The sequence below is a fragment of the Myiozetetes cayanensis genome, unplaced genomic scaffold, assembly GCF_022539395.1.
Source record: "Myiozetetes cayanensis isolate MyiCay16 unplaced genomic scaffold, myiCay2020 scf18, whole genome shotgun sequence".
In the NCBI taxonomy this organism is placed as follows: domain Eukaryota; kingdom Metazoa; phylum Chordata; class Aves; order Passeriformes; family Tyrannidae; genus Myiozetetes; species Myiozetetes cayanensis.
The window spans coordinates 14,159,987-14,187,946 of NW_026087389.1; the positions used below are offsets into that span (position 1 = coordinate 14,159,987).

At 45.7% G+C, this 27,960-nt stretch overlaps 2 protein-coding genes across 2 annotated transcripts in view; both read right to left on the reverse strand.

Moving 5' to 3' along the window:
• Window positions 1-1,960: 1,960 nt before the first annotated feature.
• On the reverse strand, window positions 1,961-3,078 carry BRK1 (BRICK1 subunit of SCAR/WAVE actin nucleating complex). Its single transcript, XM_050312659.1, has 3 exons — window positions 2,932-3,078; window positions 2,765-2,847; window positions 1,961-2,678 (listed from the first exon to the last, which is right to left on the reverse strand). Exons 1-3 carry the CDS (start codon window positions 3,047-3,049, stop codon window positions 2,652-2,654), a joined length of 228 nt encoding a protein of 75 aa, XP_050168616.1. The 5' UTR covers window positions 3,050-3,078; the 3' UTR covers window positions 1,961-2,651.
• Window positions 3,079-3,110: 32 nt separating this feature from the next.
• FANCD2 (FA complementation group D2) overlaps window positions 3,111-27,960 on the reverse strand; it is a 32,861-nt gene continuing 8,011 nt past the window's right edge. The window contains exons 11-44 of the mRNA XM_050313286.1: window positions 27,509-27,613; window positions 26,750-26,850; window positions 26,322-26,430; window positions 25,545-25,580; window positions 25,020-25,163; window positions 24,163-24,297; window positions 23,541-23,672; window positions 22,451-22,558; window positions 20,787-20,896; window positions 20,352-20,412; window positions 19,527-19,652; window positions 19,125-19,198; window positions 18,896-19,036; window positions 17,857-17,957; window positions 17,439-17,554; window positions 17,139-17,247; window positions 16,452-16,550; window positions 15,543-15,652; window positions 14,886-15,032; window positions 13,848-13,964; window positions 12,838-12,966; window positions 12,525-12,640; window positions 12,012-12,125; window positions 11,330-11,457; window positions 10,439-10,538; window positions 9,700-9,822; window positions 9,102-9,195; window positions 8,484-8,555; window positions 7,655-7,693; window positions 7,330-7,404; window positions 6,476-6,550; window positions 3,889-4,035; window positions 3,276-3,359; window positions 3,111-3,200 (exon numbers count right to left, since the gene is read on the reverse strand). Of these exons, the coding sequence (XP_050169243.1) occupies window positions 3,111-3,200; window positions 3,276-3,359; window positions 3,889-4,035; window positions 6,476-6,550; window positions 7,330-7,404; window positions 7,655-7,693; window positions 8,484-8,555; window positions 9,102-9,195; window positions 9,700-9,822; window positions 10,439-10,538; window positions 11,330-11,457; window positions 12,012-12,125; window positions 12,525-12,640; window positions 12,838-12,966; window positions 13,848-13,964; window positions 14,886-15,032; window positions 15,543-15,652; window positions 16,452-16,550; window positions 17,139-17,247; window positions 17,439-17,554; window positions 17,857-17,957; window positions 18,896-19,036; window positions 19,125-19,198; window positions 19,527-19,652; window positions 20,352-20,412; window positions 20,787-20,896; window positions 22,451-22,558; window positions 23,541-23,672; window positions 24,163-24,297; window positions 25,020-25,163; window positions 25,545-25,580; window positions 26,322-26,430; window positions 26,750-26,850; window positions 27,509-27,613 (3,567 nt within the window). The remainder of the gene's footprint in view (window positions 3,201-3,275; window positions 3,360-3,888; window positions 4,036-6,475; window positions 6,551-7,329; window positions 7,405-7,654; window positions 7,694-8,483; window positions 8,556-9,101; window positions 9,196-9,699; window positions 9,823-10,438; window positions 10,539-11,329; window positions 11,458-12,011; window positions 12,126-12,524; window positions 12,641-12,837; window positions 12,967-13,847; window positions 13,965-14,885; window positions 15,033-15,542; window positions 15,653-16,451; window positions 16,551-17,138; window positions 17,248-17,438; window positions 17,555-17,856; window positions 17,958-18,895; window positions 19,037-19,124; window positions 19,199-19,526; window positions 19,653-20,351; window positions 20,413-20,786; window positions 20,897-22,450; window positions 22,559-23,540; window positions 23,673-24,162; window positions 24,298-25,019; window positions 25,164-25,544; window positions 25,581-26,321; window positions 26,431-26,749; window positions 26,851-27,508; window positions 27,614-27,960) is intronic.

Here is a 27,960-nt window from a genome sequence, read left to right on the forward strand (position 1 = left end):
ATCCATTCATCTTAAAACATGTGCTTTGGAACAGAGACTACAACCTTTAAGGGCTGTGTAAAGCTTGAATTCAAGCTTGAATTCAAGCTCTATCCCCCTCTTCTGCTGACACCATGAAAATGGTGACGCCAACCTTGCGTCCTGCCTGAGATCAAAATACTCATTCTGAAAACTCAGAACCTCAAATGGGGACTGCCCAACTGTTCAGTCGCTCCATGAGGCCTGGCTGCCTGTCCAGCAGGCAGTGGGCATGACAAGCCCCCTGTTTGCCATCTGAGTGTGAAGCTTTCTCAAGCTACAGACTGGCTCAGGCTCTGTACGTCTGTTCTGGCACCTTTGTAAGGGGCTTCAAACCAGCTCCCTCTGCAGTTCAGGCTCTGGGAAAAGGTCTCAGACCACCAAAATGTCTCAGATGCCAATAATCAGAGCCGTGGGGGTGCCCAAGCACCTGACTCTCTCAGGACATGAGGGCACAGAGCATGTCGCCATCTCCTGCTACATTAAGTGTGAGGTGGGGATAACAGCACCACTAACATGACACATAAATCAGTCTTCTAAATTAGAATACACAAATCCACTCCAGAAAAGTTTAATGTGGGTTCCTGGGGCATCATATTCTGAAAAAAAAAAAGGCCAAAATACAGTACAAAGAAAAAAAGGCAAACAGAATTCCCCAGTCCTTAAAATAATGAAATATAATCAGAGCTACATCTATTTACAGGGCTGCACATCATAGTAGCTGCTAGAAAAAGCAGTGTCACAGCCTGAGAACCAGGAGGCTCCACCTCCCAGAAATGGCCTGGAAAAAGCAGCACCCAAACCAGAAGGGCTGGTCTTGCAGAGCTCTAGGGAACTACTGAGACTCCCTCGAAGGGCAGAACTCTGTATCACAGTGAGCTGCACAGCATTCCTGCTGGGAGATGAACCAGACAGGCTGATCCCAGAATGCTGAAGCTCCATCAGAGCACATGTCCTGGGAGAAGTGGTACCTTCCAGCAGATCCCTATTCCAAAACTGTCTGGCCACACCAACTGCATGGCAAAACCTACTCCTCTGAGAAATCCTGGGGTCAGAGGAAAAAGAGAGAACCATTACAACAGCCTGTCAGGAGACCAGGGAGGGATCCAAGGGAGACACAGCACACCACGGGATGGGAACAGGAACAAACAGTGGATCTCACAAGGTCAGCCCAGAAAAGCCACAGTCCCAGGGATGTCTGCGGTACCCTCTGTCTCCCATTAAGTCTTTGGGTGAAGAATCTTAGGATAATTTAGGCAAGAACCTCTGGTGGCCTCTACCTCAACCCCCGCTGCCATCTAAAGCACGTCAACTTTAAAGTCAGATCAGCTCAGGGACTCGTCCAGATTAAGTACTGAGTTATCCCCAAGGATGGAGATCTCAGGACTCCACTCCAGCACATCCACAGTATGCAGTGAATGGACCATGGGAGTACTTCTGATGTACTTGGGCTACAGAGTGGCCACCTCAGAGCTAAGAGAGGCTGCTTTCCCTCTACCCATGAGTCTTGTGTGGCAGCACTATCCTTCATTTAATATTGCCCCTGCAGAGAAGTGCAGTGATCCGTGGCTGCTCCACTCCACTGGGAATTCTGCAGGACTGCCACAAAGCTCTCATTTCCATGGGCACTGTGCACCAAAAGCAGCCAAGCCTCCCTGATGTGCAGCCCAACCTGAATGTAACCACTGAGAGAGCTGGGGGAAAGGCTGGAGGAGCACTTATTCAAACAATGGAAAACACAGAGATTCCTATAAGGAACAAAACTGTGAGCTTGGAGGAGAAACTATATTGAGGAGCAACCAGCTGATGTCAGACAGCCTCAAAAATATAAAGAACATTAAGTTACCCAGATGCTCAGTAAACACTGCAAACATCAAGTTGCCATTATGAAAAAAATAAGATTTCAGTTGCAGAATAATATACCAAGACATTTAAAGCCCACTGAGAAGCAGTAAAACCTTTACTGTAGATAGCAACTCCATGGACTCCCCAACAAACACTAAATATGAGCAGTGAGTGTGCAGATCTAGATGCCCACTGAAAAACTGACATAAAGAAAGGAGTGGTGGGAAGGGCTGAGAGACTTTCTTCTCCTTGCCACTTGCCTCCCGGAGAGGAGGATGAGCACCTCTTCCCAGGTGCTGGCAAAGGGCTCTCTCCTGTGGCATGTGCACTGAGCACCACGCCAGGTGAGCCTGCTGTCCCCACATTGCCCTGGCATGTGCACGTGAAGGCTGAGACATCCTCCAGACCACTGGGATCACCAGATTTCTGCTGGGACCCCAGAAGGAGCACAGAGCACCTCAAAGGCTGGTCAGGTGCTTCCCAGAGCTGACAACAGCCAGGCCCGCGGCCCCCGTGGCACAGCCCCCACGTGTGGGGAGGAACCGTGCCCAGACCCCATGGATCGAGCGGATGGAGGGGCAGGCTCTGGACATCCAGGACGATGGCAGGGAGCCGGGCATCCCTTGGCCCGGCCCCAGGCAGGCAGGCAGGCAGGCAGGCAGAGATCAGGCAGGGCAGGAGCACAGCGGTTTATTGGCAACACGAGCAGAGGCGGCGGCGGTGGCGGCGGGCCCCGAGCGGGATGAGGGGCGGCGGTGCTCCGGCGGGGGGCCGGGGCCGCCCCGGGCCTATGTCAGCGTCTCCCCCTTGGTGACCTACGGGAAGAGGAAAGGCCTCAGCCAGGGGTGGCCCCGAGCCCGGCCCGAACCGCCCCCCATTCCGCCGGCGCCCCGCTGCTCACCCGGGCCTCGATGTACTCGATCCTGCGCTCCAGCGCCGTCAGCTTCTCGTTCAGGGTGGCCAGCCGGGACCGGCACGACATGTCTGCGGGGAGGCGGCAGTGAGACACCGCGGGCCCCCGCCCCGCCCGGCCCGCCCGCAGCCCCCGCCGCCGCCCCGCGCCCTCACCGAAGGAGTTGAGGAAGTCCGCGATCTTCTTGATGGAGCTGGTGATCACCTCGATGTACTCGCGATTGGCCCAGTCCTGGTGTATCTCCCGCTGTACCGGGTCCTCCTGCACCGACATGGCCGCCGCCGCCGCCGCGCCTGCGCGGGGCCCGGCCCCGCCCGCCCGCCCGCCCTCCGCCTCAGGGCCGCGCCGGCCCGGCCCCGCCGCGCCCCGCGCCGCGCTCCGCGTCCGTGTCCGTGTCTGTGTCCGTGTCCGTGCCGCTCGGCTCCTGCGGGACACACCGCCCTCAGAGCCCGCGCTGCACCCCCTGCCCGCCCCCGCTGCCAGGCGGCCCCTGAAGTACCTCCTCAGCGGGTCCCGCCGCAGAGCCCTCCGAGCCCTCGTCCGAGTCCCGCTCCTCGGAGGCCTGAGTCAAGATTTCTTCTCCCTGATTGAAAGCAGACGACTTGAGCTGAGCGTATGAGGGGCAGCCTCTGTTCCTTCCCCCGCGGTGGGAAGGAAATAATAGGCATTTTGTTGCCTTCTTAAATAAATTAAAAACAAAATTTAAAAAATAAATGCTTTTTTTTAACTGCCCTGTTTCTGCAGTGAAAGATGATGAAAAGAGCCAGGACTGGCTTCTGTTAAAACCACACACAAGAGCGTGTGAAGGTGTTCAAGTGACCTTTATCTCTTCCCTTCTGTGTGAGGGAAGGACCCCCATACCAAGTCATTACAAATCTGATCCCTAAGTGTGAGACCCTCCCAGCAAGGCAGCCCCAGAGATGCAGGTCCTTAACAATCTTGAAATAAAACGTTTCTTTCTGCAGCACTAGACATGACTGTACTACAGTCACTCTGAATTTGGCCTTTTAGCTCTTATCCTTACACAAAGTCAAGAGTTATTGATGTCTGGGCAAGATAAGCACTGTCCTTTCCCAGACTGTAACTGCCCCAGGCAGGGCAATGATTCTCACCTGGAGATCCCGATTTTTGAGGATGCCAACCCAGAAGGCCTCCTGGCAGTGGTTGAATGCCAGCATTGCCTTCACTCGGTACACAAATTGTTCCAGCGACTTCTTCAACAAAGGCACGTGGTTGGTCAGTCCAATATCTTGGTGAATCTATGAAACAGTAAAACACAACTATGACTGATTCTTGCCTAAGTGCTCTGGCTGTTTAAAATCCACTGGTTATCAGGAGGGAGGGATGGGACATGATCCATGCCTGGATTATGTCATTTCTTGGCCAAATTATAAAACATATTGATAAAACATAAAGCTCAGATCAGTATTTTGTCTAAGGCTGCAAAATGATCCCTTGCTGCAATCCAAACATTCATATCCACCAGGATTAAAACAGAAGGGGCCTCATCTTTTGTCATGAACTCCAGAGACAGGCTAGTATCTCCTCTGCTGAATTCCCAAGCTCAGAGAAATAAAAATGGACAAGGTACTGAATATGCCACACCAATCACATCTTTTCTTGCTCAGTGCCTCATGCAATCCCTTTATCCCATCTACATGGAATGTGTGTGCACTATAATCTACAAAGCCGGTTTCTCTGGACCAAAGAAGCACTGGGCTTTTGGAGAACTAGGACAGGAGGGAACAGATGGAGTTGGTGTGAGCAAAAACCATCAGAGGAACGGCAGCTATGCCAGGTATCGTGTGAGATTTAGCCCCAGGTGAGCATCTCCTCCTGACAGGCTTCGATCTGCAGTTCGGAATAGTCATTGCTAAAACAGAAAACCTGCCAACCTGACAAAACCAGCACAGTTATTTTTTGCACAAGTCTTTTCCTCTTTCATGAGAATACTTTGTAACCTTCTGACATTAAGATGCTCTCATTAGTTATATTCTGAATTCAGGTCACCTGCATTTCTTGGAAGAGTTCAACATGCCTGGGCACTGCTTTGCTTCGGTTTCTGCCAGCAGGGAATGGGCAACTGATTTCCAACAGCAAGCTGTTGTCTAGCCTGTGTAACAGGCAGGACCTAGCAATCATCAGCACTAATCAGAACCAAATCAGCAAACCCTTGCTAATGACACAATCAACACTCACAGTGCTCCCTGAGTCCTGGAACCTGCCCAACTGTCTGCAAGCATTGGCAAAAATCTGCCTCCAGAAACTGTCCTTATGTCCAGCATGAGATATGTAAACAGAAGAGAGGCTTGGTGTGAAAGAGGAAATGACAAATACATAGGCAATGATAGGTGATGCTGATTGCTATTGGCTGCTGTGTGATGCTCCTTAAAGACACAGGTATTGAGGGAGAGTAACAAGGTCACACTGTGTGATACCTCAGTGAGCATCTACTAGGTCTGTATGAAAGGGAAATCAAGGTTGGTCTGACAAATGTTGGCGTGAACTTGGCTTGAAATGGGTTATGGAGCATTCACGGCATGCATTTATTTGACCACATTCAGCTTCTCCCTTCTCATTCTTGCCAAATGATTTGACACAGAGACCTGTTCAGATTGCAGCAGGTACAAGAGCAGTGGCAGAACATGGGTGTTCACTAATTAAGCTCTGTGCTAATAGGGACCATGGGACATACCACTTGAAAATGCTGCTCAAGTGCAAAGTCAAACAAGACATGGCAACCTCAAATGCCGTTATCCTGCCTCCAAGGTGATTGTGACTTCAGAGCAGGCACGAGGATTTCACTTTCAAACGCGAGAAGGACATTTTAGCATCCTCAGGGTTTGTGCCAGATCTCTTGTGAGAGCTGCAATGGCATGTTCTGATCTCCAGCTAAATTTCTATGCTCCTGGTGCCAGCTCTGGACTAAATTGGTAGCAAATCTGGCTGAGGAGACATTCTGGTAGCTGGCTTTCTCCCTTCAACTACTTTGGCAAAGATCTCTTCTCAGACGTGTTCTTGAACCTCTTTGGAGTCTGACAGGAACAAAGCAGCACACATGGAGTTCTTTCCAACTGCCTTCTCCCATGTGATTCTCTGCTGCAATAAGCACCAGCTCTTCACACTGTAAGCAGTGTTAATCCTCTCCTTCCTTCCTGCCCTAAGTCTCCTAAACAGACTGGCAGACTGTGTGTTATCACCTTCCTCTCCTCCCTCTGCCCTCTTCCCTGGTATCAACATAATATCATAAAAGACACCTCAAGAGGACTTTGAGCATCATTTTTCCCTGTCTGCCACCTGTTGCTGGTTCTTCTGACTCACAAGGCTGTTGATCTTTGGCAAAGCTCCTCTCCCATATTATCAGTCTGGTATCTATACTTTGTGCAAGGTCTGTCTCTGAGGTCTTAGCTTGAGTCCTCAGAAACACCCCCTTACAGCTGCCAATGACCAAAGATGTCCAGAAGCTCTGTTCCAAAAAATGATAACCTGATCTGAAATCCAAGTTAGCCACTTCCAGAACAAATGCTTCAACTTTTGGGCCATTAACCAAGGCTATTTCACTTTCTCTCAGAGTTTTTGCTTATACAGACACTGCTGGAAGTATGCAAGTAGAGCCTGCCTATGCCCTGGAAGAGCAGTGGAAGGGAAAGAAACCACTATTAGGACAGGAGTTCGTGCTGCAATTGGAACTTATCTTACCTTGGAATGGCCACACATGTGATGAAGTTGTCTAGTACTCAGCTGCAAGGTTTTCAGCAAACTCTGCACATCATCCTGCAATAAATAAGTAGACCAGCAAATCATTCTCAAAGAATTTTTCCATAAGGGAAACAAGAATATTAAAACAGCATTAGTCCTAGCAATCCTTTCCAAGGGTTATGGGATAGAGGCTTGATGTGTGTATGCAGGAAACATCAGACAAACAGGATCAGGCCACAGGAGACCTACATGGTGCATCTAAGGCAAGTAAGTGGTAATAAAAGTCTGACCACATGTCATAAGGTCTGAATTGAAGCACTTTGAACTGAAACTGATTTTGAATCGGAGTTGGGAATGAATGCCTATCAGTGAAACCTGAGGCAATCAAAATTAAGACAACTTTGTCACATCTTGTCTTGGATACAACTTCTTAATAGGGGAACCAAAGAAGTTTAAAACCTACCGCTGGGTTGTGCTATTTGAAACACATCCAACATGAACTCCAGATATCAAAGCCCTGTACTGAGCAATCTGCCTGCTCACACGAGCTTCCTGCTGTGAGAGTGACACCTCTGTGGTAATTACTTTTAAGGGAGATGGAGGCTGAAAGGACTCTGTTTGCTAACAGTGGAGTCATTCAACCAGAGTGATGGCAAATTGGGGAACAGTGTTTGCTGGGAGAGCACTGGATAGGCAAGTGAACAGGGCAGAGCACAGCTGGAGATATTTAGAGTTTGTCATGGAGGGTCACAAGTGTCCTGCCAACGTGTGGCCAGAGACAGGAAGCTCCTTCTAGCAAACATCAGTCATGTTTCCCAACTGGTTCCAGATAGTTCTGCTCCCACAAGGCTTACCCTGTGCTTTTTAAAGCTGTGGTCCAGGAGAGGCATGGCAAGCTTCAGAAAGGCTTCTACAAATTGACGGCCGTACTATAAAAGAATGATAAAAGATACCAGAATGTAAATTTAAACTCCTTTTCAAAGAACCATCCCAAAGTCAGATGAGTTAATGATATATTCTTTCAAGATAACAATACATTCATTCCCATAGGCTGTTCTTGGTTCATAACACTACATCCATGTGAAGACTGTACTGGAATATACAGGATCAGTAATGGGCAATGATTCAGGAAAGCTGGTACTTAAACTGCTCTCTTCGGTATTTTGAACTCTTGCTCACCTTCAGGCAGATGCTGAGTACAGGCCTGCTGTCAAATACCTGCTTGGACGAGAGGAAAATAAGAGTCAGATCATCCCACAAGCTATAAAGGAAACAATCAGTACTTCAAATATGACAAAAGCAAACAATAATGATGAACCAAAGCAAGGAGAAAAGTGCGGCTGTATCTGTCATCTTCTACCCAAACCAGGGTTCACACTCAGTGACACTGAATGAACCAGCCCCAAAACTGACAGAAGGGAGAATTTCATCCAGTGGGGCTGGCCTCGAGTTCATCACCACAGGATGGTTGGCACAAACTGTCAGCAGGAGTCAAAGGAAGATCATATGTTACCATAAGAGCAGGTGGAGCTGAGGACTAGGAGGCAGGTTACAGACAGGAATCCAAGCCTCCTGTTCTGAGTATTTGCCAGCCTTCAGCTGAGTACATCAGGAGAGTGCTTCTTTTGGCAGATGTTATTCCAGACCTACCAGAAGGGTTTGTCCCATCTGCCTCCCCCACAGCTGGCAGTGAACTCTGTCAGTCACAAAACACTGTACTAGGAAATTGGGGTTTTCATCCTGTCCTTTTTCTGCACTTCCTTACATCACCCTGTCTTTGTACAGGCTTATTATTTGTGTGAGAACTGTGGTAGTAAATTGTGCAAGCTGTAACAATTCAGTAGTACTGAAGTGAAAGCTAAATGGGAACCCTTGCACACAGACTATAACAGGCTTTATTTACCACTTTCATGTTGCTCCACTAGTCAGCCATGCTTCATGAACCTGGGTGCACCAGGCTTTGCTGGGAATTTGAAGGCAAAAGGCAGAACAACAACCAGACCCTCACCTTGACCAAGTTAATGAGGATATGGAAATTCCGCACAGCGATGTTCCAGCGCAGCAGCTTCTCCAGCTGCACCTGTGGGATGCAAGGGGACAATAACTCAAGATGGAATATTTCCTCTCACCTTGCTGGGTGTGCTTTCAGCAGTGTTGAAAGCATTGCTGTTGTTGTCGAAGGCAGGAACAAAGCTTCACCACAGGCAGATTTATCACAGCAAAAACACTTCATGGCAATTCCAGCCTGATCAGTGGCTTAAAATGCTAAGAGTTAATTCACTTCCTTGCTCTCAGAGCAGCTCTTGGTTGCAAAATAATGTTGTGCTCCCACATATGCATTCAGACCAATTGCACAGCTCAGTATTTTGCCAAATACTGCTTATTTTCTGGTTATAGCTTCTGCTGGATCCACTAGATTTTTGGCATGGTACAAATCAGGAAAAAAAGGTGCTGCTTATATGTTACCCTGTATATCAAAGTTTGCTGATGAATGAAGCTGTCTGACTGCATTTCCTAGACAAAGATCAGAAGTAAATTCCTTTCCAGTTTATACATCCTTATTGTACTGTGCAGTTTAACTTATGCCTTCTTCTCCTCAAAGAGTCCAGTGGGTTTATTTTCCTACCTCACTTGAGTCCGATGGTTTTCCAGCTGGGATGCTTTTCACTGAACTCTCTAGCTGAGCCATCATTACTCTGAAGAAAACTGGGAATGTCTGCCTGTGGAGAAAGTGGAAAAGCCAGCTCTGAGCCTCCAGATAACCTGGAACTTTGGTCATCCCTGTTTAAACCAAGCTTCCAAATTCCTATGCCAGTAGCAGAAGCATCCTGAGGGTGCTTTTCCACACTGTATACCAGCCCAGGATTCCCTACAGCCACCCCAGACCTCTGAGGCTGACTTTTGGAGTGCTTAATACCACCACAGTAGCAGAGAAAGAGACAACACATCTGAGAACAGACAGCAGTTCATTCTCCAATTAAAACGGCTCACAGTAATAAACCAAACATTGTGTTAATGCTCAGGACATTCCACCTTGACACAAAGCTAACCATGTCCTATCCTGCTGTGTACTGCCAAAAGAATGTTTACAAGTGCCCAGAGTGGCCCACTGCAGTACTAACATGAAGCCATAACAGATCACAAAATAAGAAAACTAAATATTTAAAAGCAGAAATTGCCATTATGCATATCATAGAATTCCAAGTTTCTATTGATATAATTACCTGCTTAGTGTAGGATATGTAGAAGAACATCCATCTTTGGCAGAGTCGATCAGTTCAGGAACACCAACACTGGAGATTTCCTCGATAGCCTTCAGGATGTTATCTGTGTGCTCCAGGTAGACACTAAATCCAAGACCAGCATAGCTGATCAACATGATGCAGAATAACACAGCAAGCTCTTGAACACTGCCCTACCTGCACCACGTGCCCTAAAACTGTCAAGCTCTTCCTTATGCCAAAGGCAATCACATGTAGGAAATCCAAAGCAATACACAGAACTGTCACAGTGATGTCATTAAAAGCTCCTGGGATTCCTGCATGAGGCTGGAACAGGGAGACCTCCAGAGGTCCCTTCCAAGCTCAACCATCCTGTGAGTCTGTGACTGTATTTTACCTAATACTCAGTCCTGCTCTCCTTGACTTCAGGGAGAGCTTACCTGCTTTCAGTTTAATGAAAGCGAGACCCTTTGGTCCAGACCCACACTCATGTGTGTAGGTATGCACATTAGTACACTTACACATGTGTGGATACATCCTGACACGGTCTAGTCTAGCAAACATGGCTAACAGAGTTCCTCCTATCACTCACTGTCTTTCAATGCTGTAGAAACAGTGCTTTAGGCCAAGCTGTGTAAGCACTAGGGTTATGATTCAGAGGGGTCACCCCTCTGCAGCAACAGTAATTACTAGAAACAAAGTGTGTCTTGGGCACTGCCTGGGGCAATGGCTCGAGCCTTACCAGAGCAGAGTGTGCAGGGCACTGTTGAACTGGCTGCCCTTCTCTCGGTCTCCACTGGGCTTCACCCATGGCTGGCAGAGGAACTGCTTTGCTAGTGAAGCTGGGAAAGATAAGGGACGACTTACTGAAGGAAGAATCCAAGAAAATCTCCTTCATCCATACAGAAGCAGTGAGTCCAAATGTCTTTCTGGAAGATCACAATATCGATACCCTTCTCGTGCCTGAACTTTGCTAAGTCAGAGTGTGTTTTCTCTAAAAAGCAGTAAGGTCATATAGGACGTATCACAATAACAAAATACACGCCCATCCAGCGTGTTCCTGGCCTGGAATACATGTCACATCAGAACCATGACCCACCTCTGGCCACTTCTCTACAGACTCATGTTAAACCTTGTTTGTTTGGTAGCTCTTGCAGTGTGCCATCTGTTTGTTTTTAATTAGGCCACATGCAACCTTTAGGGTATCCAGTTCTAGAAATGGAATTCCAATAACAAGACACTTGACCTTTTGGCCACAGCACTGTAATAATAAATCTGAACAGACAAGTTTAAAAAGTTTACAGATTTCTTAAATCAAAATTTTAACAAACCTGCTAATCTCTTGGTCTCCAAGCTACACTGGATTAAGTCTATGATCAATCACTGCATTACCAGTGATTAAGATGGTACCAAAACTGAACAGCAAGTTTGTGCTTAGAACTCTTGAAGAGGTTCCAACATATTTACTGATGTTTCTTTTATTAACAGCTAGGACTGTTCACCCAGTGAGATTACTAGGATACAAAAGGGAAATCTCTCCCTCCAAAGATGCACTCTCTACTTAGAACCCAAGATTTACAGGGAGAAGACCACACGAAAATTAATGTGAGATTAGTGATTCTGCACACATTACCCATTTTCTCTCTCTTCCAGCCAGCCACTGGTTTCTCAGCGATGGCAATCAGGAGCTGAGTGAGGATGTATGCACACTGGAAGCTGGGAACACTCTGCTGGAAATTCAGTAGGTACTGAAAACTCTCACTAGGGACGACAGGAAAGGGAAAAGGTAAAAATAGGGGTAGACAGAGTAATCTCTCAGAAACACACCAATAAAAGGAAGCATTAGACCATCTCAGATCCAAGGTCTCCCTATCCCAGTGTTCTGGCTCCAGCAGTGCCCTTCTGAAGAAGGGGTAGTCAGCCACTAGCATGTCAAAATTCAGTCACTGAGAAACTTCTCTCAAGCCCCAGCCACTCTAAGTGTAGCATCATCTTTATATACTGCTTTTGCCTGGTGTACCTGTAAGCATTCCAACCAGAACATGCTCATTCCTTCTGTGAAACCTACTAAACTCCTTGTCTCAAACAGCTTACAAACAAATGGGATCCATAGATTCATGCACATTTTATATTCCAGTGACTCCTTTCCATTAGGTTTGACTGCACTGCTGTTCAATTAAATACAAAGCTCTGTCTGAAGCAAATGTGGTCTCTGTGAGAGCTCCCAAACACACATTTACCCATAATGCCCACACAAAACTGGGAAAAGTGCTAGAAATTTGTCCATTTCAAGCCTTGTGAAATACAGATTTTACCTTCTCAGTTCCTCAAGAAGAAGAAACTCCGTCTCTCCTGGCTTTAGCCTGTCTGCAAGCACCCGCAGAGCTGACCTCAGCAAGTCAGTATTTTCATGTTGAGAAAAACCATTCCTGAGGGGGGAAAATCCAGTTCATCATCAGACTAGAAGGAAGAGAGGTATCAGATGCAAATGCATACCTAGGCATATTGTGCAAGACAAAAACCAAGGAAGCTGGATACTCAAGAATGCCAGTACACCTCATGCTGGTCTTGACCCAAAAGCCCATTGACTGAACTGTATCCAGTTCAGTGCTTCATCACCTACAGCTGTAGCTCAGCTCAGGATGACACAACAAAGCCTGGCCTAACTATGAAGTGCTTAAGGGTCTCCAGCCACTGCAGTGGGTTGTTTTGCATGGCTGACAGGCCACTGGCAGGGTACAAACACTTTAAAGAAAAGGAACAAGAAGAGGAAGCAATAAATGGGCTTTCCTCATGAAGGCAATTGTATACTTTTCTTTTAAACTCACCAAGCAAATAAGGAGCGAAAAGTTAGTAACAGCTGTTGGTAGCAAGAGGACATCAGCTGGTGCTCCTGGATGTTCACTCCTAGTTCATCTTCTGCATCCTGATTCTGTACAACTGTCTTTAATACAAAACAAATAATTCATTAAACACTATCCCAAAGAAAGAAAAGGGCACAAGAATCCATTTCCATAAATTCCACATTTAAAAAACCTGAAGAAAACAAAGCGACTCTTTTTCCCACAAATGAAATGAAGAATATCTTTACAGGAGACAAAACCTGACAGTTTTTTGACTCAAAAAAATGAGCCCACTGACCTGGAAGTAGTTGTGCATGTTCTCCATGTGCTCACACAGTGGCTTTAGTAGATCAACTACACACATAGCAACTTCCTTGGGGGATCTCTGACACAGATGGGAAAAGCCAATATCCTTGTAGCCTCTTTCCTGCAACAAACCCAAAAGATTAAAGTTGCTTCATCAGCCTTTCTTAAGAATAACTTCAAGAGCTACATCTTAGACTGCTGCCAAGCAGTGCAATCTCCAGTGTCATATGTGGTCAGGAAAAGTCAGAGTTGAAAAGTTTGCTTCTGCTGAACAATCACCACCGACTCAGAGATGTGGACAACATTTGACTAAAAGAATAAAACTGATGTGACCTGCAGCTCTTTTATAGAATCACAATCATTCAGGTTGGAAAGGACCTTTAAGATCATAGAGTCCAACACTTTACTCAAACACTAAGAGAAGGCAGTTTCTGCACATGGGAATTAAGACAGGTAGAAAGACAAGGAGAAAGAACAACAAATATCATTGAGCCCATCAGGTTGTAGTGAATTTCTCACAGTTTAACGCAGTGGGACATGTTTACTTTTCTCCTGAAGGCATCAGCAAGGAGCCCCTGCACTCAGGGGAGTCTTTCTAATGCAGAAAATGCAGAAACATGGAGGCAGCAGCTTCTGCTGGCTGTGGCAGCCATCTGGCCTGCCCAGCCTGGGCTGCTTCTTGAACAGCACAGCCAGTCTCCCCAGGGAGGGCTGAGGAAAGGGTCACTTGAGTATTGAGGCTACAAGAATTTCTATCAGTTTAATACCCTTTTGTGAGATATGCAGAGAAGGAGATGCTGCAAACACGTCAGTGAGGGCAGGGATACACAAGTCTCTTCTGAAAGAGCAAGTGCTGCACTGGCACACAGCTGGGCCTCAGACTTCCATTTAACTGTCAGGTGAAAATAACTCTGAAAACATTTCTCTCAGAAGAGGCCTGGAGGCCTGTGGTGTGCTCTGCCTCAGCCCAGGCCTGGCCCCACTGCCTGCTGCTGTACTTGCCTTTGGAAAGGGCACTCTCCTTGTGGAGCCTGAGGGCAGCACATGCTCCAGCTTCCAGCACAGGTCATCCAGAAGGAAGCAAAGTTCAGCAGGCCCCAGCTGCACAACTTCACGAGCCTGCAATTAAAAGAACAGTCAATCCCAGGATCCAAATGTAACTGTAGTGCCTTGAAGCTCAAGTTCACCCTCTCCATTTCCAGTTACGTCTCCTGGCTTAGTTAACCTCAGGAGGGAGCTGTTTGGTACATGCTTGGATTTTATGGCTCCCCAGTGGCAGGTGTGGGACGTTGGTTCCGGTTACTGAAAGCAAGGAAGCCACCCTGATGCTCTAAACATAGCTGAGGCAATGTCAGGACAACTTAACTACTCAGAAAGAACTGATTTATATACACTGATGTTGAAAATTATTTCCTAAGGATAAAAAGAGGTTTCAGCACAGAAATTCACCAACTGAGTAACAGTCAAGCAGTAATCTGAAATAATGCCACATGGCTCAGGAGACTTGCCAAACAGACCTCCAGATGGCCTGTGACCTGCTTGCACAGAGAGAGCTGGCCCTGCAAGGGCAGGCCAGGCTGTGCTCCAGCCTGCCATGGCCTTTTCACATTCTATGCATCTTCCTGTAGCCTGACAAAATGAGACTCCAGATGGACTCAGCCTGCCTACAAAGAGGTAACAAAATGAAGCACTTCTAGTTTCCACATCCCCAGTGATGCAGTTTTATATCAGCTCCCAGATGATACACAGGACCCTGCTCTCTGACAGCACCTCCACGGCACCAGTCCCACATCTGTGCTGTTTGCAGTCTCCTGATGCCTTGAGACTCCTGTTTTTTTGCAACATGGGCTTTACTTGGATATCATAGGTTCTTTTTGATAGGCAAGCGGTCACTCAGTGTATTCAACACCCTATGGCTCAGCAGTGTTCAGTATTAAAGCCTTCTTCTTTCCATGAGGTCTACACTGGGCCCTGGACCAACACATCTTAACACCAACCTGCTGTCCACTTTAAGGGAGCAGAAGAGGCTGTTCCACTCACCTCCGTGTGCATCTCTGTGTCCAAGTGAGACTTGGTGAGCAGCCCACAGTGCAGCACCGTGAACACCTCGAGGTCCAGCTCTCGGAAATAGGGGCGATAGCTCTGCAGCTGTGCCACGGGATTTCCTGCCTCTCTGTCAGCAGCACCCTGCAAAGGAAATGGCAGGAGTAAGATTGCAACCTGCAAGACTTCTGACCTGAAATAAAGCTGAGATGGATTCCTTACGAAACTTATTTGAGGTTCTGCTTATTCCCTGTAACATAAGTGACTTCGTTATCATATCTGAACTCAGTTATCTCTGTACAATAGCACATGGGAAGTGTATTTGCCTGGCTGAAACTGATACAATGGACTCTGAATAACATTTATGAGTAGCACTGGTAGACATGGGAAGTTATGGGATGCTCATGAGATCCCAGCATCCAGGATGCTGAGCCCGAAGCCGGGCACTCTTCCCTGGCTTCTGCTGGAGAGTGGTTGGCCTCTGCAGGGCTAATTTTCAAAATTCTGAGGGGAGGCACGTGCCAGAAAGCAGAACTGAACTTCACCATGATTAACTTCTGAAATGAACTACCCCTTTCTCCAAGTTCCTGTTTATGTTCTCTGTCACCTTCCCTAGCCTATTTTCCCTGCAAGTGCCCAGGGATATACACCTACCTTCTCCAGCTCGGAGAGCTCAGTATCAAGCTGATTTCCCTCAGAACTATCATCCACTTGAGAACGATCTGCAGAGCTGGCTTTGCTGCCATCAGCCTTCTTTTTCCTTCCTTAAAGAGAAATGCAACTTCAGAATCAAAGGCTACACTGTGCTCTGCACTTGTAGACAGCACTTGCAGCCAGGCAAACAGCACAGCCTGTACTTTAATCAGCATCAAGAAAGAATGAAGCATGCCCAGGTTGTGTCATCTGTAGCCAGGATCACAGTCCAAAAAAAGAGTCAAATGCATTTGGGGTTCCCTCATAATCAACTTTTCTTTTACAGAATTACAATAAGAAATTAAACCAAGTCTTACTGGTCTCACACAGCAGTTTAAGTATTACAAAGTGATTGCAAAAATGAGTGGAACATCATCTTAAAAAATGATTGAACCAAAATGTAATGTTTCTTCCTCAGACACAGGATTGAGAAAGGAAGAGGACCTGGAAAAGGAAAATGACACGACTACAGAAGGGACTTGCAAGGATGCCAAGATAACAGCAGAGTAACTCATGGAATCAAAGCCACGGGTTCAGTACCTGACAGTGCCACAAACCCATCAAAGACAGAACTTACTGCTGCAGAAAACACTTTGGTAGGTGAAATCAATCAATGAAAGCCCTGGATTTTCACTTTTAAACACTGTGCATCAGCTTTCCCAGGAAGACAGACTATCCAACACCTGTTTGGTGCAGGAAATTTTTACATCTTCACTTCAGCTACAACAGAAGTTGATGAAGTAAAATATCAAGGTAGATAAGACTGCCAGGAATTTAGTGCTTCACACACACACAGGTGCAATGGCTGCAGTGCAATACCCCAGCCAGCCCCCATCACATTTGGTGTTTAATGGTTTAAACTTTCTTTACCACTCCTTTTTCTCGCTGGACCAGCGGCATTAACGGACGGTGCGGCCTCCGGGGCTTCGGAGTCAAAAGTAGCTGGTGGTGGGACATAGCCAGGGGTTGCTGAAAGAGCCAAAATGTACCAGTTGGGTTAGCTCAGCTCCTGAATGGCAACACACAGGCAAGATGCATATCTAAAGGAGATACCACACATTTCACTGTCCTGGTGAATGTCCCTGTTTTTCTGCCGCAGTGCATTTAGCTCCAATTATCTTTATCATCACTGGTCAGAACTGTCAGTCAGTATCTTGGTCTGGTTGAACCCTGTGCCTGATCACCACAGCCTGTCCTGTCTTTTTATCAAGCACTTTCTTAACTGTGTTTCAGTGTAATCTCACAATCCTCTGTGTGTGCAGCCACGTGCTGCAAGGACTAAATGCCAACTCCTGGAGAGACCTGTGTGAGTAAATGTGAATGTTCCTGCGCTTGTGACTCTAAAATGTGTCATTTGTGTGCTCCTCACTGAGGAGGTGATTGAGAAGGGCAGTTTGGACTTGGACAAACTGAAAACAATATCTCTGCGTGCACCAACTCCTAGGCCACTGTAAAACTGCAGCGTGTGCTACCATGGACTTCCCCCACTGATATCTGAGACAATCCTTCACTTCACAGCAGGTACAGGCCCAGAATGTACAAATCTTTCATACTCACCTGCCAAGCATTTTCCCAGCACATTCTGCAGCTCTGTGATGTTCTGTAATCGAGTCAAAACTTTCCCCTTCATCTCAGCATCCTGTTGCTGGCAGAAGGCATTTACAACCTAGAGACACAAAGCAAACTCACTGACTTAGGGAGATTTGTACTCACTTGTACTAGTGTTTCTTTTCTGAACAACATTCTCAAGTCTTGAGTAAGCACACAGCACAACACAAAGTGAGCTGTGTGACGAGATCCTGACTGCAAACAAAGCTCTGCAGCAGCCCATGGACATAACTGATGCAATCTACTCACCTCACGAAACCAGTTGAGAGCATAGAACAGGAGTGAGCAGAGAAATTCCTGTTCCTGTTTGGACAAAGAGTCCAGCTTGCCTTCAATCTCCAGGTCTGTCAGGTACAGGGGACAACCTGGCAGAGAGCAAGAAAAGCACATGTTGAACTGTGTTTGCTACCCGTGCTTTGGTGCCTGCATGGACAAAGTCTCTCACCAAAGCCTGTATCAATTCCAAGGCTCTTTGGAATAAGCCCTGTCAGCCGCTCCATCCCCAGACAAACCAGTTGTCTCCCCTGCCTCTCCTCCACTGTGTGGGCACAGAACATCTCAGCCTCCTTCCCAAACTGCACAACTCTTCCCACAGCTGCAGGAAGTCTTTGCAGACCTGGGACAGGAACGAGGCAGCCAGATTGTACACAAGGTCCCTTTTCCATACCTAACAAGGCATCAATCTCCTCCAGGCTTCCACTGTTTTGCTCTGCAGTGTAGAGCCTCAGCAGTCGGAAACAGGGTGACAGACATATGGGTGACACTGCCCTGGGGGGAAAAGAAATGGAGTGAGTCCTATGTTTTATGGATCTCCAGAATTCCCCCCACTTCTCCATCATGTCCTGTGTCCTCCCCAGGCCACCTTGCCAATGCTTTCTGGTTTCGCTTCTTGCAAGCCCCAACAACACAGAGCAGAAAAAAAAAATTAAAAACTGGTGATTAGCAGTTTTCTGGAAAAGCATATGAGGGCAGAAAAATGGCTGTAATGAACAAAAATGGGGTCAGATTTATTTCTGTGGAAATCAAAAGTTGAAGAATTCAGAAGGAACTGTAAGAAACTGGGCACAACACAGCTATGACCAGTGGAGAAACATCCTTGAAAGTTTTGTAGTCTGCCACTGCTCACATTCTGAGGAAAATGAACATTTTTTCGTGGATGCATGTAAAGTAGCTTTATTTTATTTTAAAGTACTTGTGTCTTTTTAAAAGCACAACTGAAATCTGAACCAAATCTTATGATAATAAATTACACAGGCTGAGAAGGTGCAAATAAGAAAAAAAGCCTTGTGTAACCTTAACAAGCCTATAATTCTATGATGCTTTTTAACTTTGATGCCTTAATGTTTATTTTTTTATTCTTACATGCTTCCTGTTCTGTTTTCCAAAGACAATGCCCTTATTTCTCAGTCAGATTTCATTTTTGGTTGCATGTTTGTGGTTTTAGTACAGTCTACCAGCATGACTTACCCACAATCACCTAAACAGCCTGAGCCACAAGAGACTACCAGTTTCCAACCAGCTTATGCCTCTGGACCTATCTGAGTATGTCTAACAGCAGGAGAAGGAAAACAACACTGGAAACTGATAAATTCTCTGACCAGCTCTTTGTCAGGCACTTTGGGAGGCAGGGCTATAGCAGTGAGGGGCACCAAATGAAAACAATTCCTTTACCTTTACAGTCATCCCACAGATAAGTGTCAAAGTACCTTTTATTTTGGCTATTCACTCCACCAGTGACCCTGCCAAGCTCACTCTGTGACACCAGTGGCAAGAGGTTAATAGCAATTGCTTCCTGACTCTGATCTTCATCCAGATTATACAAGGACTTCACTGGGAACAAGAATGAACTGCAAGGAAAGACAGACAAGCTCTTGTTGACCACCTCAGCCCTCAGTGGCAGAAACATCGCCAATACTCTATCTGTGATTAGCATACCCATCCACTGTGGGCTTGAGATCCACCACAAAGTCACTGGGAAAATCCTCCACCAGACTCTTTCCAAATTCATCCTAGAAAGGAAGGAAAAAACCTGCTCAGCAAAGTGTAAAAGTTCTTTCAGATTCTACTTTTGTCTATGAATCTTAACAGTATGCTCTGAAAATATCACTTAATTTCCTTTAAAAGGCTTCCCTGTTGTCATGTAAAAGCTCACATAAAAGAAGCTGTTAAAGCACAATGAAGAATCTGCCACAATCAAAAATAGCCAGGAGAGCAGAAAGATTATTTTTGTATCTGACCAATCTCTTACAGAACAAAAAGAGTTTTCAGACTGGAGTGAAATCCTCAAATCAACTCTGTCCTGCCAATGCCTGAAGAACATGTTTCTCTACAACATACCAGGAGCTGCAAGTCCAAATTGCCCTTCTGCTTCTCAATCAAATTGGCAAGTTCATCATAGTACAGAGCCAAGACCTCTGGTCTTTGCTCACAGCAGAAGCCCACAAGGTCCAGCAGGGTAGACAGCTGAAAGGAGAGAGAACAGTGGGCAGAAATGGGTAAAGGATCCAACTCAGGCTTCAGTCCTTTGTACATTAATTTATTCTGAGGCACATCCAAAGCTTCATCTCTAGAGTAACAGCCCATGGTGAATGTTCTTGCAAAGATCCAGTTTTCAGTAGGAACATGGGCCTTTTAGGGTCCTGGCCCAGCTCCACCATGAAATAACAGAAAAGGTCTGCCCAGGACCACCCATAAATAGAGTGCCAGCCTAGAAGGTTCTCTAACAGGAATTAAGGATAAAGGCCAAGGCTAGGCCAACCCTGTACAGCAGAAATACTTTCTCTGGGTGGCCTGAAAGGCACAGCTGCAAAATCAGAGGATGGCAAAGGTTGCCTTTGGCTCACTGAAGCAAATTGCCCTCTTTCTTTCCTTTGTGTTTGAAAACAACAGCTGGAGAGAAGACTTCCACTAAATGGCTGCAGTGCTGCTTGTCCTGGACTAGCAGTAGGCAAGACCAGCAGGTCCTATCTTAATAAAGACCTTTATTTCTCCAAAAACACTTTTAATAGACTCTTGGCTCTGCAGTCAGTGTACAAGGATCCAGGCTCAGGAAAGCTAGTTCCCAGATCCACACACTGCTTCGGCCAAGACTGTGTGTCCAACACCCTTCCTTGCTGGCCATACCCGCCCTGTCTCCCACAGTGCCCCATCCTTGGCTCTCACCTGCCCATCACGCTCACTGTTCAGCTCTGGTCTCTCCAAGGATCCACCATCTCCTTCAGCCCTGAAAGCAAATGATAACCTTGCTTTTGTGGCACAGCACTCAAGAGACAGCAAAACCCATCACACACACAGGGCTCTCTCTCCAGAGGTTAGAGAATTATGCATGGAAAAGATGGGTTTTTGAACACATTAGGAAAAGACCTGCTGCTGTTAAGACACAGTATCGTCTCCAATGATATTTGTTTTCTAACCTCTTGAAACCTAAGCCCTCCAGTCATCAGCTCTTCTGAAAGCCATTGAGCCTCATCTTACATAAGCCTGGTATCTGTAGTTGTATGTGCATGAGCTCAAAGGCAACGCCCTCCTGCCTTTGTTCCACTCCAGGTTTGGTCTAAATTGAAAGTGTGTTAAACTCTTTGCTGTGTTCTCACTCACCTCTTTAATGCCACGCTGCCTATCATGGTAACAGCACCAATAATCCCCATTTGTTTGTGGTTGGGAACTGTGCTGGAGAGCCATTTCCTGATCACCATGTGCATGTCATCCTATAAAGAGAGACACAGACCACGTCACCACAGAGGCACTTGTGTACATCACTCACAGTTCTACTGGCATCTTCACATCTCCAAAGGCTACAGGGGATGGTTTATTGAGATTACAGCTTTGCAGAAGGAACGTGCATTCTGACATTTTATTTACTGTGAAAATACTGGTCCCATTTCTCTAATTCCTTTGGGTTTAGAAGTACACAGAAAAGGCAAAGCTGGCTCCCAGGATATCAATTTTTTTGCTATCTACTCCTGAAGTCTCTGGTATCGCTGAAGACAAGTTGTCAACCTTGGATCTCCACAGTTACCAGGTCTCAGCTCAGAATAAATTCTAGAGCTTACACTCCTCCCCTTCTGTTCACAACTTCTGAGGGTGTCAGGCAGAACACTTCTCCCTGATGGCTCCTCCTGGGCTGCACAGCCACCTTGTGTGTTGCCAAGGCAATTTTCACAAGTCACACATAAGAAAGATGTGGGGTGGGAGGTGGGGAAATCAGTGAGGAAAGTAGTTCAGAAAGGAGCTAAACTGGCCACACAGCTAGAAATTTAGGTAATGAAGAGCTCCAACTTAACAGACTGGGAAGTCCTGAACTGATTACAGACATGCTGCTTTACGTGCCACAGACCAATTGGGAAGAAAGGAAGAGCGGTTTTCCTTTAAAGCATCAAGCTGGTGTGTGCAAACATACCCACAAACTATGCAGGGACTCAAAGAAAGACAAATAGTCCTAATTTGTAAGAGCTGAACTTTATGAATGAGAAGATTTTAAACCCAGACATCTCCATTGTGAAATAAACGTCTTTGAGCCATTTCTTTATCTGATCACTGCTGTGCTCAAGGAGTCGGAAACCCAGACAAAGATATCTGATATCACCATTCTGCTGCCATGGAGTCACACACGGCATCCTGTGCAAAATAAATATGAATTTAGACAAACCATGTTTGATAGCTTCTTGTGTTTAAACTAGAGGTTCAAAAGGTGTGAAGTCTGCCACTTCACAGCAGAGTCCTCTGCCCTAGGCAGTTCAGTTTTTCTAACAGGAGGGTCTCTGTTGTCTCTGGTGTGCAGACATTAAGCAGCTGAATCAAGATGAACCTGTTGGGGAAGAAGCTGAACTCTGCTTTCTGAAGGCCTTCAAGTGATGGAGAAACAGAGCCTGGCAAAGAGGCTGCTGAATTTACACTTTTACAAGGCTGAGCTAGACAAAGCAACAGTCATCCTGATACAATGTTGGTGACAGTCCCACTTGGACTGGGATGTTAGATTTGACGATGCCATCCCTTCCACCACCATCTCTAACAACTCCACCTTTCTCAGATCTGCAAGTAAAGAGGACCTTTCTGGGAAAGATGCAAGGCACAGTCACTGTGATAAGACACTGGAGAGTCTGGAGCTGCAAGCTGGCTTGAAGCCACTTGGAAAGAAGAGAATTTTAAGCTGAAGGACATCCTGACATCAATCACTGTTCATAGATGAGACCACTATTTAGTTAATGTAGCAAAAGAACCAATGCACAGCCTGAACAACTTTCTGTTGTGTCTCTGCTTACCTGAATGTAGCTCCCTTCTTGCCTCTGGCTGAATGCCAGCGTGCTGAGAATGTAGAAGAGCTTCCGGATCTGGCATGGATTCAGTTTCTGTGTGGAGTCTAAAATGGTCTGTAGGAGAAGCCACAAATGAGCTCAGATGTATCAAGAATCCCTTTCATATTCTCAGAAATATATCAACTGGCAACCTCAGGGAAGACAATTTACCTATTTTGTAGGTGCACAAATTAAATTAATTCAAATTAAATACATATAAATGCCAAACTATTGCTCTGGCCTTAATTATGGCATTTTATCAGAGGTTGAATGGGAAGAACAGCTGGGCTACCATAGGCATTTTAGGAGTGCTCAGCACAATAGCACAGCTATTTATCTTCTATCACAGATGTGCTCACAGGATTCAAAGTATTTGACAAAATTAAAGTTGTGAATTTTTTACTAACATCTCCATTACAAGCTCTGTAGCAGTGAAGTTGTTAACAACCTAGAGGTTGAATTTTCTCTGCTGGGCTGGCACCTTCAGGATATTTCCTCTTCCAGTGCTTCAGTGAAAAACAGTCCAGCTGTTTCCCAGAGGCAAGCTAGTTTTCCCACCACTGACACTGCTTTTCATTACCATTGAGTACTTTCTTCTTTTAAATTTTAGGACATAAGTCTTTTCCCATCCCTGCCAGGAGTTTTATCTTAGGATTCAAATACTGGGTAAAGTACTGTCGGTCTTTCAATAGGTAGAACAGGCATTCCAAAGAGGAGGCAGGTTTTTGCCAAGTATTTGAAATGGTTCATGTTAACAAAGACAGCATTTTCCCTCCATCACAGGCATCATTCCACGCCTGCAATTTAAGCACTGTCCAGCTACAGGATAGAGTAACTTTCTTTGTCCATCTCCATTTCCCTTGCCAAAAAATCACACAGTCCTGTCTCACAGCTCACCCTTTGACATCTTGCACTTCTGACCACTGCATTTCTCCAGGCAGTTTTACAGGTACCAGTGGTTCCAACACCTCTATTTCAGAGCAGTGACCTATTCTGGGCCTGAGGCATAGTGGTGTGAGCACCCTGAAATGCAGGATGCCCCCAGAAGCACAGGTACCTTCAGGAAGGTGGCGTAGCGCATCAGCAGGGACGGGTGCAGCACCACCAGGTCCGTCAGCACATCCAGGGAAATGTCCAGCTCTGTCTCACTTCCACTGCACACATGAGTCACCAGAGCAGTCACAACCTCCTAAGGAAAATGGCCCCAGAGGAATCAGAGTGAAATATCAACAAAAAAATTGTCTGTATTGCTCTGCTCACATGTGATGTGTTGATCAAGTACAGACAGTCATCCGGAAACTCAACGCAGATTATTTTAAGGCCCTTCTTGGTTTACTCTTTAATTCCCAATATTCACAATATTGACTTTCTCCATGAGCCTGAATTTTATTCCATTCTAAAAGCTCCCATGATTCCATAAAGCAGCTCCTCATCAATTTTTGCCTGCCTGTTTGTGAACGCTATCACAGAAAGTCTAATCTGTGATTAGTTCAGAATATGCAGCTTGACTCACTTGCTACCAGTGTTGCTGGGATTGTTCCCCACCTTCTTGGCCTATTCCATGGCACAGACCTCTTCTCAAAGGCTTCTAATTGCCCCAAATCCTCTCCTCCCTAGTGCCATACACTCTAGGAGAAAGTGCAAACAGAAAGCAAACACTGCCATCCATCACACTCTACCTGCTGGCAGTAAGAGTCAAAGGCTGCAAAAGCTTGTTTGTACATGCAGCTGCCAAAGGAGACGATGGCTGGGTGTGCAGAGTGCAGAAACACCTGAGCAAGTGCCAGGATCGAAGGGAAGAAGTCTTTGATGACCTGAAATACAGACATCGTGAAAGATCATTGGCTGCTTGTTCACAATACACTTAATTCTCCAAAGAAAGCCTGGGCTACAGCCCATCCCAAAAACTTTGTGCAGTTTAGGAGCATTCCCAGCTTTTCCAACTGCCCCCGCTCACAGAAATGGGAAACAAGAGCAGGTAAGGCCCACCAGAATGTGCTTCTCCAATCTTCTCCACAGGAAGGAATGTCAGGTTGGTCAAGAAGCCAACCTGCAAAGCTGCAGAGCTCACAGCAGCACATCATTTATGGAGGACAACAAGTAAGTCCCAAGCAACACTGTGTCCTTTTCTCATTAACCTTTGCAGTAATGGTAATACATACACACGCCAAATATATGTATTTGGACCTATAAAACACTGCAGTTGAAAAATAATGCATGGAAACATATGAACTTCTAAAAATACTGTGGGAGATAACAGCATGCTTGGAACACACAGTGAAGCTCCTGGGCTGGATCAGGTCTCTTAGGCTGAGAGTTTTTGCACCAAAACAAAAAGTTCATCCAGTGCTGAGAGAAGGTTGTCTCTAAACAACCACGTGACAGTTACAAGAGGACACTGATCTGGGCCAAAAATTAAAAACCAGAAGTGTAAATAACTGGAAAGGTATAAATAATGCAGCACAGGGCTAAATCATCGTCTGATAAGATCTTTGAGAGAGAAAAGAGGGAGTCCCAAAGCAGAACCAGCACTGACCGTTGAGTGGTTTTGGAAGGCGTTCTGCATCAGCTGCTCCGGGATGCAGCCCAGGCGGATTTTGCTCCTCAGTACCTTCTCAGTTTGCTTCCTGTTCTTGGTGTTTGTAGAATGGATGAGCAGCAAAACTATCAGATCTAGAACCTTTCAGAGGAAATAACCACCATTCATTATGCTGAAAAGGTATTAAACAGTCCAGAGAACTGCAAGCCTTGAAGTCAAAACTGAGAAGAAAATCAAGACCTCAGAAAGTCCTGACAGACACAACTGCAGAAAAACCTTATCAGTCCAACAGGAGAGAACTAAAGCAGGATAACTCTGTCCCTCGACATTTAGAAGGGATGAACCAAGAGTCACAAAGAAAAAGGATGGCTGTTATACTGGCAACAAGCCAAATACCAAAACAACCATCCATGAAACATCCCTGGCAGTTTCTGCTCTGACTAGAACAATCTCTTCATCTACAAACATGAAGAAAGCCCTTGAGAACACCAGCAGAAGAGGATGCTCCCAAAGAAGTATTACCTTATGGTCAGACACAGATGTGCTGTTCTCAATGGCCTGAAAGGAAAATAAACACACAAGAAAGCTGTTATGCTACAGTACAACACTATATTCTAAAAACAAATCAAAAAAGGTATACAACAAAGTCTGTGACACACTGTTCACAGATTTCTCTGCTCTACAGTAGGATACCTATCAAAGCCAGCAAGCTGAATCTTGCCAGAGAATCCAAGCATCCAAAAAACGAGCCACAAATCGAGTTTGAACAAGGACATTGTCAAATAACATCAGGCTTGAGAAAGGAACTGAGATACTGAGCAATAAAGGACTGAGAACAAGAAGCAGTGTCATGGTTTACATTGAAGTGCAATTTTAAATTAAATTTAGACCAACACCAGACAATATTGATTTCCAGCAGAACATTTTCAAGCACCTTAAGGCTTCACACAGCTCAGTCTCGATATATGGGTTTACAGTTTTCTCTCTTGCAGACAGAAAAAAAGAAATCTACTTTTTCCAAAACACTCTCTTAAACATGTAAACCAGGTTTGCCCTGCACTTCCAGAGTCTGCACAGCGAAGCCCCACAGCCCTTTTACAAACCCTGTGAAAATGGTAACTGAGGAAGAAAGGTGACTTCTGAAAAGTCACCGCTAACTTGGAAAAGAATTAAATCTGTATCAGTAAAATGAAGGCCTAACATTTGTCTTTTAATATCACATTTGATTACAAGAAAGGCTCAGGCTCAACCTAGGAGTCCAAATAAATAAGGAAGCAAGGAGTGAAGCACATATCTTACCTTAATCCATGCTTCAGAGACGTCTTTCTGAAATCTCACAGCTAACTTGATCACATCGAAAAGTAGCTTCACACAATTCTGGCTGGTGGTTACCTGGCTCATGGAAGAACTGCAAACAATCAGAAAGGAGACTCAGTCTCTGCAAATATTGTAGTAAAAGGAACAAGGCAGCACAGCAGTCACAGCAGTTACTTGAAGGAGCTCAAAGAGAACTCCATCCATGGCAGGGGAAGCTGGCTGGGCAAGGACTGACAAATGTTATAGTAGTACCAAGCAGGAAGGAATAAAGGTGACAACCTCATTTATATACACAAGATAAATTAGGCTCATGTATGTAGTAAATTGTGCCAGAGAGACCAGACAAGAGAGAGCTGAATTCCTCTTGTCCCATCTTACCCTTGGAGAATCATGTAAAGCTATTCAAGTACCTGGGCTGGACTTGGCTTTTAATCTTTTTCTGGGAACTCTGGATCTGCAGGGGCAGGACACACGATGACAGATCCAAGTTCTTACGAAGATCAGAAATCACCTGTACAATACAAATCCATGCACAAATCACTGTGATATATAAAGGAGGAACAGAAAAAGCTGAGGAAAAGAAAACACAATTTTCCAGAATAACCCCGAAATTACAAATCAAAAAACTCAATATTTGTAAAGATTCATACGTATTGACCTGTGTTCAATCTTTTTTTAAACTTAGAAAATGAACAGGCAAAAATTTGCTCTTCACCCATGGTGTTGAAGATGCATGCAGAAAAGCAGGAAAGGATGTTTTAAGAGTTACTCCATGAAATTCCCACCTGTATCTTCTGTACGTTGCTGTGAACTACTTTTATGCAGTTTAGCAGCTGAGCAAGATATTGGACAGCCACAGGAATTCTGGGCATGCAAGTTTACCAACCTGACTGCTGTCGAATTGCAGTGTAGCAGCACAGACTGCCTTGCATGTCACAGGCACATTGTTTTCATAGGGGTGTCCCTAAAGGTTTGGGCAGATCACAGACCTCCTCTGGCTTAGGCTGAGGCTTCCTCAATGTATATTCAATAGTTCAGCAGGGCTGGCTTGGATTCTTGGCAATATTAAAATTTTACTTGAAGACGTTAAAACATACAGGTCTGCGTGTGAAGCAACTTCTCTCTGTTAAAATACAGACTGGCCCTTTAGTATGAGAAAAATACTGTACCTCCACTGCATCTGCTGCCTTGACATTTTGGAGGATGAATTTTACCACTACGGGCAAATCTTCCAGTTTTACAGAAGGCACAATGGTCATGGCAGACTGTCGCACCTGAGGGGACAGCAACGCTCCATCAGCTGGGAGACCACGGCTCACAGAAATACAGTTACAGTTATGTCAGTGGGAAGGAATCTTTGGAGATTTATAGTCCAGCCTTCTGCTCAGAGTGGGAATATTGTCAGCATCAGATCAGACTCGCCTTGGCTTTGCTGAGTCTTGAAGATACCCAAGGATGGAAGAGCCCCTCAAGCCCTGCCACCTCTCTGATAACTTCTGTCAGTGCTGCAGACCCTGCCTCATTTTAACACATGTCCAAGTTGAACCTCCCAGGTTGTCATTTGTGGCTGTTGTCCCTTATCAATCACTTGGCACTCCTGAGAAGAGCTTGGCTCCATCAT